We start from the raw sequence: 23693 nt of genomic DNA, 5'->3' as shown, positions 1-23693 counted from the left end.
TGATGCTAATTAGAAAAATTTAGAGTAATTTATCAATTGAAATAATTAAAAAAAAGTGAAAATGCGTTCAAAGGTATCACACTCCAAATGAAAAGCGTACCGCACTACGCTATTGCGTCATACCCTTAAGACGGAGCCTAAGTTCCTTCTCCAATGTTTTTTTCCTTGACAGTAAATACGCATTTTGCTGCAGGACAAACATCAAGATAGTCAGAAAGAGCCAGGGAATAAATTTTTAGAAAACAGTGATAGTTAGACTCTGTGTGTCCCGTTATGGTTCACTGTCGACTGAAACGCTAATATTAAGACTTACGGCTGTAATATGTTACCAGCTGATAGTTTCTTGCTGCCGTGGTGTTTCTTGGGCTTAAAAAAAACCTACAGGTACGGTGTGCGCTTTGGGCCCTGCGAAGAGGCTGTGAGGTGAAAGAAAAAAAAAAGCATGGCACCAGATATCTTTGACACATTACACTCAATTTAGTTTTTTTCTTCGGAGGTTCTGATGAGCCGTACAGCACCGCTTTCTTCTGCTATCGCCACTGGCCAGCCGAGGATGTCCGAAGCAGTGTGACGCCACCTGTGGCGGAAGAAAGGAGACGCGAAGATGAGAAAGGGTATAGAGAAAAGACGGTAGGGCAACATTACACGCGGACCAAACAGAACTTAGGCGTCAATATCACAGACGTCCAAACGTGGGAAAAAATGTTTGCCTGTATTTGTTATGATATGACAGGTTTAATGCGGAAGCGTTAGACGGCTTATTAGCTAGAAAACCTTGCGTCGCGCAAAAAGTGGCGCGGTTACAAAACTCGCGACTGGTCGAAACAGTGTGACGTCATCAAAAGCGGGAGATTACGAAATGTTAACCAGTAATGCTACAAGTGCTTGGAAGTGCACTAATTTCAAAGGAATAGAATAGATTTTGAATAGATCAATATTAAAAGTGATGAAAACAGCATTAAGCAACTTCAAAAGCTTATACTACCATCGGTGAGAACAATCGATCTGTAAGGAAATAGTAAATTGTACGCGGGCTGATGTGGTCTGCATAAAGGTTTTATCAGTACACTTCCCTTTATTCAGATTTGTGTTCTGTGTGACCAAATTCGAATTTTTCTGAACATCACGATGAGCGGCATTTTAAACGCACAAAGCTGATGGTTCATTTCTGAGGAAAAAGTATTTCAATTTGTTATATTGTTGTCACTTGATAATGCTTTGTATGTTCTATAAGCAGAGTGTTTAGCTTGACTGCCCCGTCCCGCTCTCAAGCTAACCTTGCTAGCTTAAGCGGACTGGAAATGCATTCTGTATATTCAGATGATAAAGCATTATTAGTGTTGTTTTATTATATTTATTATATTTGGAACGAAATTGGAATAGAATTGGAATGATTTCGCCTTACTGGCTCGTAAGATACTTAAGTGCCCCAGTATTTTTAATAATGCGAGCATTTGTCAGCATTATTTTAAAAAGGACCGCAAACAAGGTCGGCGCTGATGGAGAGCATTGGTCTGCCGTTCTGAAGCTAGCCACTACAATTTTCGCGTGCGATGTGTGCTCTCTACTCGGCGAGAGGAGTTAGCGCCCGGCCGAATCTGCCGGAAGGCAGTGGCGAAAGGGAATAATTCTACCAGTAGTTTCCACGCAGGCTTGTTTTCTCGCTCCACACGAGGACATACAAATATTTAACGAATCACGGACGAGCCCCGCTTAGGCGTAGCATATATTACCTTCTGTACTTAGGTGACGCTGCTATTTTTACCGAACACAGCGGCAAAAACACGCACAAGAAGAAGCACGATGGCACAAGCGCCGACTTTCAACAGTTATTGGAAAGAGCGTCAGCAATATATACATGTGCAGCCTAACAAACACAAATTAAAACGGCCTCTTAATAGTTGCGCTGCGTTTACAATCACGAGCCCTTCCTTGGTAAGAGCAACAGAAGGGCTACGAACACAATGGTTTTGATTTTTTGCAATTTCAATAATAGTAATAATTGTTTTTTTGGGGGGAAAGGAAATGGCGTAGTATCTGTCTCGTATATCGGACACCTGAACCGCGCCGCATGGGAAGGGATAAAGGAGGGAGTGAAAGAAGAAAGGAAGAAAGTGGTGCCGTAGTGGAGGGCTCCGCAATAATTTTGACCACCTGGGAATCTTTAACGTGCACTGACATCGCACAGCACACGGGCGCCAAAGCGTCTTTCCTCCATAAAAACGCAGCCGCCGCGGTCGGGTTCGAACCCGGGAACTCCGGATCAGTAGTCGAGCGCCCTAACCACTGAGCCACCGCGGCGGGTGTTTGCAGTTTCAACAGCTTCAATAATCTCGTGCACAAGGCTATCCCCGTGCCTGTCCAGGACCGTGCACCGCGTGAAATCAGGCCTGCAACTCGCAGGTTTCGGCACTCGTTGACAATCGTAACTATCACTAGGCCGATTTTGGTTTTGTTTGTTCGGCTACACATGTATGCATTCCTGACGCGCTTTCCAATAAACTTTTGAAAGGCAATGCTTTTACCGTCGTACTCCTCCTTGTCTGTATTTTTCCGCGCTGTTCTGTACGCATGTGTTACCAACTAGCCCGCTGTTTAGTCTTAACGATACTCCTATTATTTCTCTGTACGCCTGAAAACTACTTCCAGCAGCCGCTTGGGTCACCACAAACGCAAGATCACATTCTAAGCGATCCTAAGCGTTTTTTTTTTTTTTCCTTGGGTGATCCCGACGCGGACCACTTTGGTGGCGTACGCATTGCATGGCTCCGCCAGACCACAAGAGCTCCTCTCTCCTATGTATGCAGGCAAGTAGAATGTGCAAAGCACGAGGTGAGCGCCTGAATAATGCTCGCTTCTCTGCTTACGATGTTTGTGACCGCGCAGCTATGTGTAATGCATATTTCACTTCACGTTGCCTTCAACACTAAGTTGGGCTATAACCACTGCCACACTAACTGTGCTTTCACAAATACGCAGGAAAACAACATTCGTAGCTCGGTGAAAAGCTGACGGGTTTTTTTCTGTCCAGCTATAGAATGGCATAAATAAAAACATGACATGTCTCGAAAAATATTTATGCATTTCACATTGCCCATTAAACGCTGTGGATCGAGGCGCACAGCCTGGTAGGGGAACACTGGCTTAGCTGCGATAAAGGCGGCACGCAGGTGGTTACCGTGCTAAATTGACTTAGCGAATCGAAACCCACAGGGCGGCTCCGAGGACCGGAAAACGCTCACACCTGCTCTCGTTACCCATGGCGCGGGACAAGCCGCAATGTCGACCAGCCCTTACTTGGAGGAGGTCACAGGCGTGGTGCAGCCTATCCTTTTATCGCGCGCCTGATGCTCCTTAGCAAAGTCGGAGCTTTGTGGCCGTGCTTGGCGGCCGCGCCGTGCTTTGTCGACGTGTCCTCGGCCTTGTCAGCCACCTGGGGGGCGTCCAAGTTGGACAGCTCAAGGTCGGCCACTGCAGAAAAAGCAGTCTCGATGCGGACCACGTACTTGGCGGTGCCAGTGGAACACAATGGCTGGCGTCACGTTTATTCTGAAGTGCCGAACGCAAAAGATGACACAAGCTGACTGCACACAACAAGCGCTATTAACGTGCGGTCTTTCGTTGTCTATCGTGGCTAACGCTACAATTAACGAGGTGTTACCAACTATGTACCGCATTCTCTTTACCAGGCAGCCAGCACCATTACTTCGACACGCTCTAAGCTCGAATAAGCCTATAGGAGAGTAAAAAAGGGAGTAAGCTGTCCTCTAGCGCACTCGCTTCTAGGGAAGGGTATTGTTCTGAGCCCTGAGGTAGAAATCTGTCACTAAAAGTACAGTTGTTCTAGCAGTTATGATAATTTTACCCAAGTTTTCAGCCTCTTCAATTTATTAACATCCAGACCTCCGGTGCCTCGTTTAAAAGCTTCCTCCCATTGCTAACTGCAGCAAGTTACTATGCTTTACGATGGGAATAAGGCTCACTGCCAAGAGTGAGCATTCCGTATATTTAGGGATGAAAATCTACCATCGCACTTGCGCACCAAACTGTGCTCCTAAAATAAAGTGCGCTTGAGGAGAGCTTACTCTCATTTTCTTCCCATATAGGATTTTTCTTGTTTATAGTGCAGCAGAGAGTTCTACCATAATGGCGACGTGTTGCCGTGGACGTATGTGGTTTACCGGAAGCACTGGCAGTACCAGCGTCACACCCAGTAAACAGGTGTACGCCTACACTATAGCAAGATGTAACTTTAATGAAAGAAAATTAAACAAAAGACAATAGTCAATTGTGTGAAATCCTGTACTACTACGCTAATCATTCACTACAGTAAATGAAATCGGCTTTTTAATATTTGACAATTGCACACAAGCCAGAGGTATCGAAATCGCTGAGCTTATGATTTCTTCTGGTCGTAAGCTTCTCTTTTAGGTAACAAGAAAAGTTTAGCCGTGGACTTCTTTTTTGTCGCGGAGGTATCCTGTGTGGCGGTCCTGAATGGGGGCGGAGCTTCACCGCAGACTTAAGTTGAACCCGAATATAGTACATCTCCGTTATGTTGAAAATATCCTGTGTCACATTGTTTCAGGAAGCACGTCGCAAAAGAAGCGCAAATCCAAACAATGAGACGTGCCTTAACACCATCCCTCTTTTCATCCGCCTCTTCCAACAAGAGACGTGGACAGCATTGACCACAGGGTAAGTGTAAGTGTAGAGAAAGAGCACGCAGCCAGGAAAAGCTCGAAGTCGGATGGGAAGATGAGACTAGTACAGGTAAAACATAGTGCTTCTCCATTAACATAAACTAGCTGGGTGCTGAGTATAATGCTAAAGATGTTCATGGTGATGATATGGGGAGCACTATCTTACTCGCTGAAACTAGAGCTCGTTGGTTAAGCGCACGGGACACCGAGGATCCTGAATTCAAACTAGTTGTGAGAGCACAGTAACGACGTTCACAGGTATGCAAGAAGTTGTGCATAGCTACCGAGTGTTGTAGTCCCGATTTCATTCTTTAGATTGTGTTTCATTAGAAGAAGTCAATCCCATGCAGCTTCCAGGCCTAGTGTAGTCCCACGTAGGCAGTGCCAACACCATTCTACGCATCACATGCTACAAGATTGTAGGGGCCTATTCAGGTGTCACTGACTCTTGACCGTCGGCCCAGACATTGAATAAAGATATTGCATGCTTGCCGCTGCATGCAATATCCTACGGGTCGAGGTAGAGCTCATAGTCCAGCGCATGCCTGCAAATCTGGAACCTGAACGAATCTTACCGTCCTCATGCTCCATGGGGAACTCGTGGCGCCTCTTGTGACCCGAATGCGTCTTCCTGGTAACTGCGAGAGAGAAAGAAAGAAGACACCAGCAGAAATTACAGGCGCTTCGTGCTCTTGCCACCAGCTAAGCGTTACTTGTTCAATGTACTATATGAGTAAGTGAGTCAGTTATTCGCAGAACTGAGTATTTTTTTATTGTGCAAACAACAAAAAATAAAACAGAAAACGAAGTATGCAGCAGCATGGTATCGAAGGTTTCATGGAGGGCGCCGGCTTCCTACCGACCAAGTGGGGCCCCGTGGTGGAATAATTCTTTTTCTCATTGATTATAGCGTTTTATGGTCATTTATCAGGATTTCCTATGGAAACACAACGAGCAACCTATAATTGCTTCGGAAGTGAAAGAGGCTGTTCCCTTTGTTTAAGCAATCACACTCTGACAGGCAAGAAACTTCATCTGTTTAAATCCGATGTCAGAAGTAAACCAGCCTTGGAGTGTCCATCTGTAAGCAGCTGTTCGTAAAATTTATCGTGTATTATTTTAACTCCAACGGCTGCAAGCATAGATTCACTTCAGACCACGCAACGCTTTTCTAAAAACCATTCGCCTGCCTGATGTCAGCTCCAGCCATATTGCGAGGAACTCATCATCATCATCATCATCATCAGTCTGCCTACGCCCGCTGCAGGGCAAAGGCCCCTCCCATGTCTCTCCAATTAACCCTGTCATTTACTAGCTGCGTCCACCCTATGCCTGCAAACTTCTCAACTCAATAGGCGGTGGCAGAGCCACGGCCGATTTGCGTAGTGGAAGATGACGCCGAGGTGAAGGTTGATTTTTTATTAATGTATTTTAAATTACTAAAGTAACGTTCTAAACGATGTGAGGCGCACCGCACTAGAGGTCTCTGAATTCGCATCAACTACCTGGCGATTTACCTGCACCGGGATGTCCCTTTATAGAGCCGCTTTTCATTATGTTACCGTTGAAATGGGGACCACGAGTAAGCCCGCCATCTCATGAGGGCGCAGCTTCTCAGCTCCCAGACACCGTTACGCTGAAGTAACACAGCGGAGGCGCTGCAAGCTTACCCTATGATTACCCAGCCTAGAGTTACTGTTTAAGAACTTAAGAGTTGCACGTAGGTCTGCCGAGTTGCCTGAGAAATTATGAAAGTTATGCGGCAAAGCCGCACTTCGCGTTTGCAGGAGACGCTTTGCAGCGTTACTCGGACAGGGAAATCGTCGAGCGATTACCTTCGGTTATCCCATTCCCCGTATTTAACCATAGACACTGCTGATTTATATAATTATACCGAGTAAAAGGCTCGGAAAGCTTGCCTCCCTCTGCGGCTTAGCCGCATAACTCGGATGCTTTCCCTTCAAACTCGGCAGACCGCGCACCTCTGAGTACTTACATAATGTCTATAAGCCAGCCGCGTGAAAATTCCGCATATTTTACTTCCGCTTCTTTGCTTCCTTGCGCGTTTGACAGGCGCGTCTCACGTCTCTGGTTGATCTTGCGCTATTCTTAAAATGTTAAGCAAAACTTGGAAAAAGAAAACATGACGGAAGCAGTTGCTGTACAGACTTTCTGATTCCAAAATTTCCGTCTTTATCGTGAGAAAAGACGAGGTGTCAGAGTTATTGCTTCATTAGCAAGCAGTCAACGATTACAGCTTTAAGTATAGGTCAGAGACAAATTTCGCAGTTCTCATAAGTAGTTCTCTTGATTGTTCATTGCGTCTGCGTCATATTTTTTGCTCAAGTGAAATATGGATTCTTTACTAACTCTAGTTTTCTTTAATACTGCTCATATTCGATCCAAAGGGACGCTTGCTACGAATCTGGAACATTTTTATTCACAGTAAAACTCTGTTCTGTGGCTCATTCTGGGCTTGTGCAAGCCTGTCCGGAAGCAAAATACGAATATAGGACTGAGAAAGTTCCACTTAAAATTTTCCCCACGCCTGATTCGAACGCGTGATGTCTTCCGCGAAAAGGACTCCGAAGTAAGTGGTTTTTGGGTAAAGGAAATAGCGCAGTAATTGCCTCGCTTCTCGGTGGACACTTAAACCCTGCCGTAAGGAGTGGAAGGAAGGCGATAGTGAAATAAGAAAGGAAGAAAGAGGTGCCATAGTGGAGGGCTCCGGAATAATTTCGACCACCTAGGGATCTTTAGCGTGCGCTGAAATAGCATAGCACAGGGGCGCCTTTGCGTTGTGCCTCCATCGAAACATGACCACCGAAGTCAGGTTCGAACCCGGGTACTCCGGCTCAGTAGACGAGCGCGCCATCCAATGAGTCACCGTGGCGGGTCCCTCCGTAGTCACCAATTTGAAACAGATGGCGGCGTAACCCAGCCTCTGGGAGCCACTTGCGAAACCGGCCGGTGGTAGTGACACCGGTGTTTCATTTTTTTTTGCCTTTCTGAGCTTACAAACGCTCCATTATTAGTCACAGTCGTCATCCTTGGAACTTGGAGATCTATCGATAGAGGCCACCAGCAATTTGCCCTTAGTGTTGATACTGCAGGAAAACCGCCTTTGTATGTAGAAATAGAAGTGCAACCTCCCCTGCCCTGTTGATTGGCAACAAGCCCAGCGTTCCTTTTGTTGCTCATGAAACCACTTTCAACTAGCACCATCTTGCAGATGCCAGAATGGAGCGCAACGCAACTAAAAGGAAATTCGTTAATTGTAAACTACCGAGTGTGGTGAAATGCTGAGCGAACATGGAAGGAGTTCTGTTTTTATTTTTTTCAATGTGAGCCGAATTCCTAAGCAGAACCTATGCCTCGGTTTCTGTCACACAAATAAGCCGGTTTGGGGGCACCACACCGTTGGTAAGAAGGCGTTTGGAATAAAATAAGTGGCAATGTCTACAACATTCGCATACACTGGGAAAGCACGGCGCATCCATATGTGCAGAATTGGTCTTTCTTTAACTTAATATTCGAGGATCCCTGGGAGTCCTCATAACACTCCTGGAAAAGCTGTTGGTGCAGCGATTAAGCGGTGCGCCAGCGCCCTGCGATGGCAGGCGCTGCCACCGGTTGGGCATTTGCGTTCCACGCTGCTGTTCCCAATCCACTGGCCTGTGATGACAGGTGCTATGAAATAAAGCTTAGTCTCGGACAGACAGGCGAACAAACAGACGATTTTCCTCGGGCCAGAACCGCCTGATTAGTGTTTTCGCTCTAAAAAACTGCAGTGGACTCTTAAGCTGCATTTTTTTTTTATGGAGGCAAAACGCTAAGGCGCCCGTGTGCTGTGCGATGTCAGTGCACGTTAAAGATCCCCAGGTGGTCGAAATTGTTCCGGAGCCCTCCACTACGGCACCTCTTCTTCCTTTCCTCTTTCACTCCCTTCTTTATCCCTTTCCTTACGGCGCGGTTGAGGTGTCCAATGATATATGAGACAGATACTGCGCCATTTTGTATCGCACAAAAAACAATTATTATTTTTAATATAGGCTGCACCTTAAGGGCATGACGCGAAAGAGTTAATGGTTGAAAGGCCATATATGCAGAATTGGCCATTCTCTGTTTCATACATCGATCCCTAGGAGTCCTCATAACCCTCCTGGCGCAGTGGTGCAGCGGCTAAGCGATGCCCCACTGCTCTGCGATGGCAGGTGCTGCCATCGGTCCATGGGCCTTGTGCGACCCAGGTTGCTCTTCCCGAGCAACCTTAGTTTTCTCACAATCCAATCGGCAGGTTGTGATGACGCGACAAGGTCACGTGACGTAGGTTGGCCATCTAGGTTGCCGGAGCAATCAGCCGCCTGGGCTGCGAGGCTTACAACGGTCGCCAACGCTAACGCCGGACAATTTTTTTCCGACGTGGTGGTACTAACGCTCGCGCGTTAAAAAAACGTGCAGGCAAGGCCACTCAAGATAATTGTCAGCTGAGTCCAGACTGCGAATGGGGGGCTTAACACGTAACGTGCGTCAACCAACCGCGCACATGCTGTGACCATTTTCCGTGCGATTACTGGGTACTCAGCGGGCTGCTTCGCTTTATTCGCTACAATTCGCGATGGCAGCAAATGAGTACGAACGAAAGGGTGACCCGAAACGCCCAAGAACACGAGAAACACACTATAAACAACCAGCAACAGCCACGACGAAAGTAAGGGTTTTCAGGTTGCATGCCTTGTGGTCGCTTTCCTGAGCAACAAAATCTACGGGTGACTCAATTCCCACCTTCTCTTTACCCGCCTTATTTATCCTTCTGCAAGTGCTTATTGCCCACTGCTTAGTATCCGGCCAGCAACTAACATAATTGGAGACATTATGCGTAAGTGGAAAGGTAGTGGAGCTGGCTGTGCGTATCTTATCTTATTTTGTGCGTATGCATTTTAGGCAGGAAAATACCGAAGCCAAGATATATGACATTTTTCAGCATCGTCAAGGTAGCGCTTCCCAAGGCACGAAATTTATAAGAACGCCAGAAACATAAAAGAACTATGCAGCTGAAGACATAAACCACCTGAAGCTGCAAGCCTCGGCTAACCTCACCGCGAGACGAGTTTAGGAAACATGGAAAGCGCGTGACTGGATAGTTTTTTCAAATCATAGAACAGGATAACGAGACTGGCGTGCTAAGTGACTGCTGGCCATGCAGCGAGAATGACGCAGTGCAAGCCTAACCTAGGATGTGCGAAGTCAACAATGTGCGCCGCAATGTGCCTCCCACCTCCATTGTTTCCCAGGAGGTTTGCTGCCAAAAATGTACGGGGAAAGGCTGCGCTCGCATTTTTCTTCCTTTGCCTAGGAAGTAGAGGTCACGCAAATTAAAAATACTCAGAACAAAGTGGTCGAGCTATGCTGCACTTCATCTGTAAAAGACAACGCAATGTTCAGATTCGAAAGACCGAAAAATAACATTGTCATGCTTGCTTCTTAATAACGCAGTCACGTATATTAATTTTATAAATAACATATCGCAAATTATCCCAAGAGTTTCGACAGATTGGTGTGTATTAAGCTTTCTGTTCTTTTTTTTTCGGTTTTCATCACATGGGCAAAAACTAATACTGATATCGATAGCCCGCCCTTTCTACATTCAGCAAAATAACTCAAACGATTTCCCGCAGGTAATGACAGCTGCGCAGATTTGCTGAAAGAATTCGGTAGATTTTTGGGAGGCTTTAATTGAAATGGATGGCAGACTCACGTCTGGGCACGACCACGGTGACGATTAGGAGCATGGCGAGGAGCACGAGGAACAGAGTCCCGCACACGATGAGCACCGTGAGGATGCTGTCCGTGTTGAAGAGGCCCGCGCGACGCGGTTGGGCGGCCTGGATCACACTGCGGCAGTCAGAAGATGAGGCGGTTATTCCCTTCGACATCCGGTCACTAGTGGGGCGTGAAGTGAGATAATTCGTAGTTCGCACTTCGAGATGCATTTCAAGCACGCTTATTCGTTTCTCTTGGTCGTCACGAAAACAACATGAACCAAGAACATACGAGACATAGGCACGGCCGGTAAGGCCACACTGCCCTGCTCCACCGCATGCAGTCCGGCCGAGCAGCAGGGACCATGCTGCCGTCGCGCAACCACAACTGTCTCACAAGGCGAGACTAAAGTCAGCAATACAACGCAAATAAAGCTCCTGGTACCCATGCCTCAGGTACAAATTTTATGCGATTAGCTATTTAATATTTTAAGCTCTAACGCCACTCGGGCGTTAGAGCACGCTATTCTGTTCTAATTAGAATCACGCCTTCTCTACCGGACATTAAGAAGCATCATTTATCCATGAAAAATCAAACTAGCGTCCACTACCAGCTTCTACATACTACAGCTGCCAATTTCTATTAGACAGCGCGTAAAAGAAGGTTTAAAGGAAATAAGATGCTTCCTTTACTTTTGCCCGCACCAGTCCGTATAATGGCATTAAATCTGGGCGTCTAGCAACCGATCTGAAATTGATAGCATAAACCAACTTAAGGCATTGAGCAGTTACTGTCAATTCTCGTGCGCGTGTGGCAAAAATCACAGTAACTGCTGAGTGCCTTAGGTTCGTTTATGCTAATATTTTCGGATTCGGTATTAGGCGTGCCATCCGGCTGTGCAGCGTGAGCGTCGCTGCCATTCATGGAGGCCATCATGGGCGCGGTTCTGCCGCGACCAGCGTGACGTCAAGGTGGAGCCAATGGCACAGCATCAAATGAAATGGAAACGAAATGAAACGATTCAAGCAGTTGTCATAACAAGAAACAAAAAATATAGGTATCATGGGCAAAGGATGGAACTGATAAATAATTAAGTGTATCCATAAAGAAATAAAAATGATCACACGAATTCATTGTCTGAGTAACAGCCGTGGCTGCAGTTTGCGACACTCTGCACTTCACCTCCATACCTTGGTTTACTATGCGTTAAAATGATTCTTGATACATGTTGGCCTACTACATGTTAGGACAAGGACAGTTAGCGGCTTTGTTGCCGAGAATTTACACGGGACGACTCCGGTGAGGTTTATAGTGTCCGTTGTTACCAACCTTCACGTGTTGTAAAAACAAGGCTCTTCCAAGTTCGCCAGTTCCTTATAGAGCTCAGTCGGATAGGCAGTTTAAGCGAACCAAAAACGCTCACACTTTCCTTCTTGCCTGAGTGGCAGTGGCAGCTACAGTAAATGTGAACTGTGTACAGTCAGGTCGAAAGAAACACAAACACGCATATCTTGCGTACTTTTCTACTTTGTACCGAGATATTTCGTAAGAAAAGATTTATGAATCTCCACTTCGGTACATCCTTTACCCTCAAACATGAATCAGCCTAGCTTTATACTGCAGCTATATGTACGCCGTTATATATATCGTCTTCTTCACAGACGCAGTCCGCATTTCATTCCGGCCTCACTGTACATTCCCACTACCAAGCCCGCTTGTACGTGGTACCCACCGATGGGTGCGTGCCGACACTGCCCGCGTAGCCGAGAAACGACGAGTAACAATTTCATTGCTCTGAAGGTGAACGCGAAATGTTTCTTGGCTAACGACGCACTGCACGGTGCCGATGGTACAGTTTGCCCCGAAGAATGTCCCTCGTAGCCACAAAGTACATAAAATAATACTTTTTCAAGGAACATATCCGGCCACTATTGCTTCCCTACGGTCTTGGGGACAGCAAAAAGTTCAAATTCCTTTTTTTTTTCGGTTCGCACAACGAAATCTAAATAGGGGACTTCTTCTGAAGTAAGCTGTGGCGGCATCAAAGTTGTATGTCACAACTCGAACCACTGCGTGTGTTCACCTGAAGACCACCAAATATGCTGGTATCGTCATCTTGAGCCATTCGGCACGTGCGGCCCAAGGCCTCTCAGGAATGTCCCAGCTCCGTCCACGCTATCCACGTGGGCTTGGTCGTTAGCGCACTTATGAACGGTTCATGCAGGTGCAGCAGTGCTATTGGTGCGGCCTCTTTCGCTCTGATAGAGTGCGATAGGTCCTGCAGATTTTTTTCATTGTGCGATGACCTGTTGCACGCTCGATAAGTGGATTCTAAGTGCGATCCTACAGTTCTACACTTTGCCAATTCAAACCCTTTCTTTAGCACACCCCGTTCTGTTGACAGGGTTTTCGTAGATTGCCTCGGTACACTGCGCAGCCGTTCAGGGTAGAGACACCGGCGCCATTTTGAGGAGGAGACCAAAAGCTGCGCCGCCGCGGTACCACCAGGAGGTAGCGTTCCCCGTTTCTCTAGCCCATAGCCAGAACTTCGGGACCGCCCCAATTGCCGTCACGCGTCTACGTAACAAGCAGGTTGAAATTTAGGTACCTCTATGTCTATAGCAGTGGACTGTGTCTGTGACCCACAGTGGCGCCCTGCGATTAATGGCGGATGACACAGCAGTGAACTGCTGAGTTTGTGACGAAGCTCAGTAGTTTACAGGACACATAAGCGCCCACACACTCTTCGAAGGAGAGGTTTTCCCCGTGGCATACACAAGAACATGTGTACTCACTATCGCCTGGGGCTGCGGGGGCCCTGCATTCCGTACGCATAGTTGGCGTAGCCAGGATCGTAGCCCATTGCTGCATTATAAAAGTAGAGAAAGGTCTGTGAGAAAGCACTGTGAGAAACATGGCACGGACGGTATCACTGTGAGCTGCGCTCTGTTATGTATGGATACCTAATCGGTCTTCCGCAGTGAAGGGCGGCTTTATTTCGTAGTGTAAGCAAAATTTTGAAAAACACTTTGTGAGGAAAAGACGACGCGATAGGTACCTGTGAAAACACCGCGCGCTACATGATCATACGATTTCCTATGCCGCACCGGTAACTTCAATCATATGTTCGGATTCCAGAACTCTAGTTTAGAGTGACTACGGCATTGCAACCTCAGCTTTATTTTTCTATTTCCCGAAACTGGCAATCAAAATAGTAGTTGATAGTCGACAATTGCGGGTTAGTTTTTTTTTTGAAATCGGTTCCACAACTTTTTCATCTAACATGTAACCTTAGGCGGTGATGGCGGCCATGCTTTCCCGTGGATCTTCCCAGATTGAAGTATGTAGTGGAACGCGGAAAATGAAACACAAAAACGCGAAACGGGTAGTGCTGAGCAATTTTGGGCACTTTGGACTTCATTGATCAGCACGTTCAGCAAGGATACCTAAAAAAATACCGTGACATGAAGCATTGAACAATCCAGGTATGTTCTGACTGTTGCAGGGAATAAGTGCCTATAGTATAGGGATTCTTAAGATTTAAGTAAGGTTTTTCGCAAGGGCATGCGACATCAGTATCATTGCGCATTTGATTCCTAGCCTATTATGCCCCATTCCTGTCCCTCAAGGCTGCCCCTAACATTTTCCAATCTACAGCTCGCTTTGTTCTACCCGATGTAATTTCAAGCTTTGCCATTAGCCAGCAGTCTTACATAACGCTGCTACATGCTACAAGATTAAACGAAGCTCTCTTGACGATCAGTTGTTCCGTGGCGACTGCGGAAGATGAAAAATAAAAAAAAAAGCTTTCAGGGGCACACGTACGAGACATGGGTGTGGGTGCTCCCATGGTTGTCTGGCCGTATGGGTCACCGGCGTACGGCTGCGGACCGTACATGGGCTGCGGGGACGCGTACGCCGGGTCCACGTAGCCTGCTGGCTGCGGTGCGTACATGGCCCCAGGTTGGGTGTACGCGCTCTGCCCGTACGCATCCTGTTGGCCGTATTGCATGGGCACAGCCTGCAATAGAACGCGTGACGCCACAGGAGGCGTTGCTACATATGAGAGAAAAATGCACCACTCAGCACGTATAGGTCTCACGGCGTTGACCTGAACTGAAGGTACTGAAATTTACAAAAAAAAAACTGTTGTTGAAGAGCTCCGGAAGGCCTCTAATAAAGTTGTGGTATGCCTGGGATGTTAAAGCACGTCTCTTCAAAAATATTGTTCAGGAAGAATTTTTTTAATGCGCTTTGTAGAACCTAAGCTATCTGTAGCTAAAATTTGAATTTCAGCTTCTTCGCGCCTTTCCCTGTCCTATCCTCAGTTTTCGCACGAAGGAAGGCGGGCGCTCCTCTGCCCGCCTCACCTCCGGGGGTGAAGCTTCCTGGCCCGCAATAGCTGCGGGGCTTAGTGGCCGCGGCATTGGTAGCTGCCTGACGTCTGAAAGAATCTAGTCAATAACCATCTCTCAACTCGTATACACAGGGGCGAGAGGCGGAGAAGGGTGCGAACATTAAAATACCGCCGCAAAGGGCTCGCCATGTTTCGCGCGTGATTGTGGATTCTCTGCTGCGTGCATATCGAAGTGGCTTAGGCTCAGGTGTTCATGACAACACAATTCAGTAATTGAACTAGTTGATCTGCTCTCTTCGGAAGGTGTTTCAGAGCCCCTTTAACGATGTCGTTCTTTCCAAAACCAGTAACGCAACGCAGCGATATGTCGGCTTTAATCTCCTACACCACCAGGTGTATCGTGAGGGACGCTTAGTAGAAACTTCAGGTGTAACTATCATCACCTGGAGCTATCGAATGGGAAATGGTTTAAAAGTTTGCCGCGACTGTTGCATTCATGGATGCACCTTCATGCAGTTGGCGTCAGCCTCAACCGTCGCCGAGGGCTCCGCTAACAACCAGTGCTTAGAAACCGCACATTTAAACAGGAGAAAGTCATGCTCGAGTGGTCTAATATGTAATCGGGAAATAATGCGATTCCTGAGAAACAAGCCACCCATGTTCCTATATCGCTTTCCGAGAGTCATGAACATTTTCGATCCATATTGTACATCTCTGAAAACACAGCGTTTTTGGAGTGTTAAGCGATATTCTGCCGGTGGGCAGAGTTATTATGGCCCAGCTTGCCCAGATCTCTCTCATGCCTTCCCCCGTAACGCCGTTGGTGTCGTGGGTTTGGATAAAAATAAAATATGTAATGCATAGAAATCAGGAATATTATGCACCGACTTGTATAATGCAGACACAATACGATGGCAAAAACTCGAGGTACGATATTGTGGCAGCAAACAAAGGAAGAATTTCAGAGCCTACAGCCATCCAAATTCTGCAGGCACCAGATGCTGTACGCTAACACCAGAAACTCAGACGTGCCAGTTGGGCCTACCCATCCTCCACACTTATTGCTTGTGCGTACGTGGCTTAGCCCTGCCATAGAGCCAGCTGATTTTGCTACCTTTACTTCCTGCCGCACAATATAGCTGAGCCTTCCCGTCTGTGCAACGTAAAGGGACATTGACGACAAATTTGAGATGACCGACATCGATTGAATGCCGCCTTAAAATGTCAAAAATGCTGCTCTCCCGAAAAACTAAGCTGTTATCAGCTAGAAAGAGAAATAAGTAAAATAGAGTTATCGCAGCGCCAGGCCACTATGGGAGGCAAACTTGACGACGGCAGCTGCTCTCTTGTTTGGCGATTTCTTAGCCTATGCCACAGGGACATGAACTACCTATCGCGGATCAAGGAATGGCGGATCAAGGAATATCAAGGAGTTTAAACCAAGCGCCGTTTGAAACGGCGGTCTTTTTACTCCAAATTCCTCAGTAATAATACTTGTGGCAGAGCGAGCACGCAATCCGAAAACTCTTACGCCGCGCACTAACTGACGCAAGATGTTCCAAGGCTAGCGGCAAGCGAGAGCACCATTGCAACATCGCCCTTACCGCCGGCACGGTTGCCGACGGTGCAAGGCAACCCACGCTGGACCTCTGCGGCACCCTGGGGCGCACTGCTAGTCTTGCGGAGTGTCTGGGGAGAGAGCAATGCCCGGCTAATGGGACAGAAGAAGGTCGCTCACCATTGGAATGCCCCGAGCTGTCCGCAGCGCAGCCTCCGCCCTGCGTGCTACTTGCTCGTCGTCTTCGCCGGCGCGCCCGAGGCGAACAGTGCGTGCCGGTGCACGGGCCACGGTACCTCGGCTTCTTCCACTTCTGGCTTGCTCATCGCCTCCTAAATGACATAACAATGAAAAAAGAGGCTAGCAGGCTAATCTGTGCTGCGCCTTAGCTCGCCTACTGCCTAAAATGCAGCAAGGTATTCCTTTAGGTGGCACTGCTTTCTCATTAGGCCTCTCTTCACGGAGCTGCCGCTGTGGCCCGTGTAGTCTTAAAGGCTGCCGTCTGCTATGTACGTACATGGTTACTTATCGGTTGCATAGGTGAGCTTAGTCCTGTGTTGGTCAAATGGGCCCGCACTTAAGACCATACAGGAAAGCCCCAGCTGCACAAGGGTTGTTGGTTCGTTCAACGACGGCCAGCGTCAGGACAAGTGCATTGTGCCCACGACATGCAGAGATGCAAAACAGTGACAGAGTCACCTTGGCAGACTTGCAACTCTGCGCCTGTATTGATGTAAGAAAAAGGAAACGGCCGAACACAGGAGTTTGGGCGCTACTTCATCGGAAAACGCGAACCAGGCCAAAGGTGGGTCAAACTGCGAAATAATGCAATGTAATCAGTAGCGCAGTCGCGTCCGGCTCTTCGCGAACACATGGATCTAAACACGACACGCTCCTCTAACTACGGGTGCCACTCGAAGCTTGCTGTGGGTCATGTTGGTTGCTTCTATGAGAGCATTAATCTATACGATCCTCTCTCTTCATTTCCTCCCCTTGCCTTACGTCCTTGGAAACAACAAACTCATTTCGTATGAATCCAGCCCTTCGATTATATGGACCATGCTAGAAAATGGTAAGACAAAGCCGCCTAAAGTGACCCGGCAGATGTACGAGGTGAAGCTGAGCAGCGCCAGGAGGTCGGCAGAGCACTCCGGAGCCCTCGACTGAGGGCTCACCCACAAGCTCTACAGCTATTATCCCCGTCAGCAAAACGTTTAATCAATCAATTAAGTGTAGAGCATTTGAGTAAGAAATAAATCCTTGATCAGTACTTACGCGCTAAACAAACACCACAATGTCGCGGTTCTCACCGTGTGTATCTTGCTGCTAAAATAATTCCCTCGTAAGAATGTCATGTGCAACCATAAGAAAATACAATAAACAGTTGTAATAAATAAATACTGAGGTTAATCCAGAACGCCTGGTCAGTTGCGCTGTTTGAAAAATGCGGCTTGCCGAATGTCACGCCTTTTCGACCGCTTTATCGTTCACCGATTCTCTCTTGTAATTTTTTTGTTTGCTTAGAAAGAGTCAATCTCGTGAGCTTTAAGTGTCGTAAGCAAGTTTGTCGTCAGCAAACGACATACAGCGCGTCACACTAGGCCTGTTCTCCGCCAGGTAGTTACACGCAGTGACCGAACGCTCCGCGAGTGCTACCTCGGACGGTTAACAACTGGACGCCCCACTCCAGTTGTAGTCAACACAGTGCTGTGCGCGTGTGTTATTATTGCTCCATCATGAAGTAATCACGCGCACAACCTGGACACATTTCTTATTGTGTAACTAGTTTGTGTACATTACTTCTCCCCCTATCCTCTCTTCCTGTCCCCTCATCACTTTCATTTCATTTCTCCATTCTGCCTGCTATCCTTTATTTCCACTGCCCCAGCTCCGCTGCTTCAGTATCGATGGCAGGTGCCAGGACTAGCAAAAAGCTTTTCTTTCCTTTTTATTATTATTTTAAGAAAACCACTTGCCTACCTACATACCGTCCCACTAGAACAAGCAAGAAAAAACGCAGAGTACTCTTACCAAAGAATACAATACATACTTAAGAGCAATGTTGACAATGGACACCCTTGCCGTATTGAGCGTTCAACCAGAATCATTTCACTACGTACTTAGTTCACGGCTAGCCTAGCACTGCACATCTTGTACGCCATGCGTACGACCTTCAAAGGGGCCGCACAACGTTTACGTGCTCTAGTACCGCGAGTAGAACTTCATGTGAGACCTGGTCAAATGCCTTCTCCAGATCAATCTGGAGCGTGGCTGCGACATCGCTATTTAAATCACAGTACTCAAGTGTAATAGTGGCTACTTAGATATTAATAACAACTGATCAACCTCTTATGCTGCATATCTGATCGGGACCAAGAATACCTTCGATCACGGTTTTCGACTTCCGTCTAGCATTTTCATAAGTGTTTCATGATCTAAACTGTCAAGCTTACTAAAGGTAATACGGATTTGTTTCAGCTTTATAGTATCATCGATGTTTGGGTGGCAAATGACTGACATTCCTCTTGCATTAGCGTCGTAACTAATTTTCCAGAAGACACTGACGAGTTTGCTTTTTTGTTTAGATTTTTCCTGCTCTTTTGACTGCCTACAATTTTAGAACCTCTTTTAACTGCGCCCCTCTGGCATCATATTTTGTTTCTGCACCAGTTTCTATCCCTCCTAAGGCATGATTCACGAACTGAGAAAAAAACCTCATGGTTCAAAGCGGATCGTGTAGTTTCCCAAAGCCCCAGATAAAATATGCGGTCTTCCGCGTTCTCTTTCCAAGACCGATAGACACTAGACAACGGTTACTAAAGGAACGTCACAGGAGTCCCATAATAATCTTGACAACGATGCAACAGTTCCACTGAAAAATAAACTCGCTCTAAACGGGTATGGCTGCTGCTTTGAAAAGGAATACCGAATGGTTTTAGACCCGGTCACGCTCTCCAGTGCATCACTCAGGCCAAAGTCATTGAACAAGTCACTGAGTGCAACTGCACTAGCTTTTCCATAAGGTGCTTCGCTTGATTTGTCACGAGCAGATAACGTGGAATTAAAATCTCCGAGGAAAAAAACTGCAGGCCACAAAGACTACTTACTTGCTGTAAATGCGAAAAGTTTTCAGTGTTACTAGCTAGTAGTAGTCAGTAATTAGTATTATTCTCTGAAAGTTTTTCCGGTGAAGGCCTTTAGGTCAAAGGCTTTAGGGTCAAAGGCCTTTAGGAAAGACCACACGAAAAAATGCGTACATATAAAGTTCCTCTTTAACGGAGCTGCCACGCTACTTCTGGTTAGCTAACATCACCTCCGTTCTGATCACCTCACTAAAGGTTTAACTTTCAGTCTGATGGCGCCACTTCCGGTCAGGGTACCATTGCGACGTCACAATGATTTCTTGGGGTCTGGGTTTGAAATCCGCTTCAGAATAGATTTTATTGATCTTCCATTCCTGATGATGTAGGCGTTTCCGATGACATCATGAGGACACGTGAATTGTTTTGTCGTTCCGAGTAAATGTTCGGTAAGCGCCGGATTTTGATTGATGAGCTATATAAGGCTTTCATCTTAATCAGACGTGGAAGCAGGACGGTACGAGGAGAGCGGAGGAATGCGTAATAGAAGGGTTGTTACCACCGGAACCACCCGGAAGCCGGTTACCATGTAAGAAGGCGGGTACGGTTGCCGTGGAAGGAGGAGAATACGATGAGAGTGCAAGAAGGGGGCGAAACAGAAGGGCGGTTGCGACAGGAGCCATCCGAAGTTTAGTTACCCTGGAAGTAGGAGGGTTATAGCCGAGGAAGAATGCTATGTCAAGTGCGACGGATGAACAAGCTGAGGTTGGCTGCCAGGTCATGCCAAGACTGGTTAAAGGGGGAGACATACATTCATTCATACATACATACATACATACATACATACATACATACATACATACATACATACATACATACATACATACATACATACATACATACATACATACATACATACATACATACATACATACATACATACATACATACATACATACATACATACATACATACATACATACATACATACATACACACATACATACATACATACAGGCAGGCAGACAGACAGACAGACAGCCAGACAGACAGACAGGCAGACGGACACAGACAGACAGACAGGGATGGATAGATAGATAGATAGATAGATAGATAGATAGATAGATAGATGGATGGATAGACAGATAGATGGATAGATAGATGGATAGATAGATATATGGGTAGATAGATAGATGGATGGATAGATAGATAGATAGATAGATAGATAGATAGATAGATAGATAGATAGATAGATAGATAGATAGATAGATAGATAGATAGATAGATAGATAGATAGATAGATAGATAGATAGATAGATAGATAGATAGATAGATAGATAGATAGATAGACAGACAGACAGACAGACAGACAGACATACAGACAGATAGCTAGATAGATAGGTACATAGATAGGTACATAGATAGATAGATAGATAGATAGATAGATAGATAGATAGATAGATAGATAGATAGATAGATAGATAGATAGATAGATAGATAGATAGATAGATAGATAGATAGATAGATAGATAGATAGATAGATAGATAGAAAAAGAGGAAGAAGGAAGGCAGGAATGTTAACTAGAATGGTGTCCCAGTTGGCTACCCTGCACAACAGGGGAGGAGCGATGAGGGTACTTAATAGAGAAACGGAAAAGCGGTGAGGAGTGCAGTCAAAGTTTGTCATTCAAGCCAGTCGCTCTCAGGAATGGTGTAATAGGCCTTGAGAGCAGTAAGCTGCTGCAACCATGGTCCGAAGATCTAATCCTCTGTTAATGGGGGATGATGTAGGCGGTCCAGAGCACGACACAGCGGGACTCTCTATCGCAAAAGGCGCTGTCCGCGATCCCAGTCGTTTATATGGAATATACTGGCTGCTGAACCCATTTGGAGCCCGAAGGGCTGCAGTGCAACTGAGGCCAAGAGCTGGATGTAGCCCATCCACTACTTGCAATGCGTTGTGTGCTGCTGGCGTGCGCAGGCTGGAAAGCACAGCACGCATCAGATTCATGAAGGACGTGAGTATTTCAATTGCTTGTACAACTTGGCCATAGTCCAGATCGTGGCTTTTGTAGCGATGCTACATTACGGTAGCATTTCGAGCCTTCAGCGTGGCGGCGCCGCCACGCTGTCGCGTGGTGCGGAGCAACTGCCGGCGGCGCGGAGCCGTGGCTGATCACGTGCTTCGTCGCGTGTTGGTCACGTGACAAGCCACGTGGTGCGGATCAGCTCCTGCCTCAGCTGTGCGCTTGTGCCGTGTCAAGTGGGACGAAGATGAAGACCGAACGCCCAGCGAATTTTAGGCCACTGGCCCTGCCAGACAGCCGTCTCCTTGGTGGACGGAGGAATGTGAGAAAGCTTATCGCCTTAGAAAAGCAGCATAGAAAAGCCTTTCCTATAATCAAAGCCCTGCTAACTGGAAAAATTATAAGTTCTACTCTGCATCTTTCAAAAGAACTGTTTAAAAAGCAAAGGAGGATTATAATCAAAATTTAAATACGTATCTCTCTAAATCCCAGAATAAGAAGGCTCTACATAGATTCATGGCACAGAATAACAACCCTCCGGCCTCCAACCGCATAAAGTCAATGGTATTGTCTGCGCAGGAAGCTAAGCAACACCTTGAACGTATCAGTCAGGGGCTGGCTTTACATTTCCAAGTGCAGAAAACGGAACCTTTGCACACTCTCACCACCAGCTCGGTCTATCCCGAGGTGGACGTGTCGGAACTCCTTCCAATTGTTTCCTCGATGCAGTCTGCTGCCCCTGGATCTGATGGGGTTACTGTGGGCATGTTAAAGATTTCAGCCCAAGAGTTTTCAACTCACATTCTGGATGTTGTAAATGCGTCATTGGAAAACTCTTGGATTCCTTACAGTTGGAAAATTGCAAAAATAATTTTACTTTTGAAAAAATGCAGAGAATGGATGTCATTTAGACAATATTCGGCCGATTGCTTTAACCTCAAATTTAGTAAAGCTAACAGAGAGAAACTAGTACACAGTCGCCTCACAGAGCATGTTCATCACGTTAACGGCCTCAGATCCGCACAGATTGGCTTTCGTCGCGGTTGTTCTATATGGTCCGCGCATGTGAATCTCGACAGCCGAATACCACTCTCAATGCGCAAGAGAGAAGTTGCGGCCTTGGTGACACTTGATGTTGCTAAGGCCTGTAACAGCGTTGAGCACACGGTCCTTATTAATAACCTTGCTCAGCTACATCCACCGCACTACATCTATGCTTGGATTTGTGAAATTTAGAAAGATAGACTTTTCTTCTGTACAGACGGATCTTTCTGTTCTAATAGCTATGTTCAATCAAGAGGTGGGCCGCAAGGATCTGTTTTGTCTCCACTGCTTTTCAACATATTGGTTCGGGATATACCCATTCATCCAACTATTACAGTATATGTATACGCAAACAATATAGCTTTTTCGCATTAGCAAAGGATATTCATGCACTATACGAGTGTTTGCAGGCATACCTGAATGCTATTGAAGTCTGGTTGAACCAAATTTATTCATCACTTAATGTCAGCAAATGTGGCGTGCTTGTATTTTCGCCCGACACTCCTTTGTACATCTCGCTAGCATACCGCTCAACTTCAATTCCGCAGGTGGAGTCGGTTAAATACCTAGGCGTTACTTATGGCCAATGCTTGGAATGGCGACATCATATTAAGAATAATGTTACTAAAGGGGAACGTACTCTGGGCCGGTTGACACGAGTTGGCAATAAGAAGTTTCGCATGCGTCGTGACACGTAACTGTTGCTCTATAAGGCTTATATGAGACCGATTCTGGAATTTGGTTGCGTCTTGTTCTCTGGTAGCGCAAACTACAAGCTGCAGCCATTACCTTTACTGGAAAGGCGTGCCCTACGGCTATGCCTCGGGCTCCCAAAATCAGCTTCAAACGCTTTCCTTTATTTAGAAGCCCGTATCCCCGATCTCGTTTCGCGCTTTCAACTTCTAACAGTGCGTACTTTCCTCACCTCCTTTGATCCGGCCCCCGGCGTTAGTAGCCCCATTTATCTATCCCAACCACACCTGTTTCTCACTAATCATTGACCACGCTATCAGCTTCCTCAAGTTAGGTGCACGCAGAATCTGTTAGCCTCGCTCCAGGTTGATCTGATCTCCTTTGAACAAGTTGCAGATAAGCAGGCTGACCCCGTCTTCTATTACGATCATATTTTCCCGTCCCATGCGAAACATATGCCGCAAATAT

General features: G+C 46.6%; 1 protein-coding gene across 1 annotated transcript in view; it reads right to left on the bottom strand.

Moving 5' to 3' along the window:
* Nucleotides 1-455: 455 nt before the first annotated feature.
* The window catches only part of LOC144129541 (uncharacterized), a 135109-nt gene continuing 111871 nt past the window's right edge, over nucleotides 456-23693 (bottom strand). Inside the window, exons 4-10 of the mRNA XM_077663689.1 lie at nucleotides 16562-16713; nucleotides 14292-14487; nucleotides 13262-13331; nucleotides 10462-10598; nucleotides 5279-5341; nucleotides 3298-3471; nucleotides 456-577 (exon numbers count right to left, since the gene is read on the bottom strand). Of these exons, the coding sequence (XP_077519815.1) occupies nucleotides 3326-3471; nucleotides 5279-5341; nucleotides 10462-10598; nucleotides 13262-13331; nucleotides 14292-14487; nucleotides 16562-16713 (764 nt within the window). The 3' untranslated portion in view covers nucleotides 456-577; nucleotides 3298-3325. The remainder of the gene's footprint in view (nucleotides 578-3297; nucleotides 3472-5278; nucleotides 5342-10461; nucleotides 10599-13261; nucleotides 13332-14291; nucleotides 14488-16561; nucleotides 16714-23693) is intronic.

This window comes from Amblyomma americanum, chromosome 4 (genome assembly GCF_052857255.1).
Source record: "Amblyomma americanum isolate KBUSLIRL-KWMA chromosome 4, ASM5285725v1, whole genome shotgun sequence".
NCBI classification, from domain to species: domain Eukaryota; kingdom Metazoa; phylum Arthropoda; class Arachnida; order Ixodida; family Ixodidae; genus Amblyomma; species Amblyomma americanum.
The sequence above is the reverse complement of the archived record's forward strand: the minus strand, read 5'-3'. Positions and strand labels throughout refer to the sequence as shown.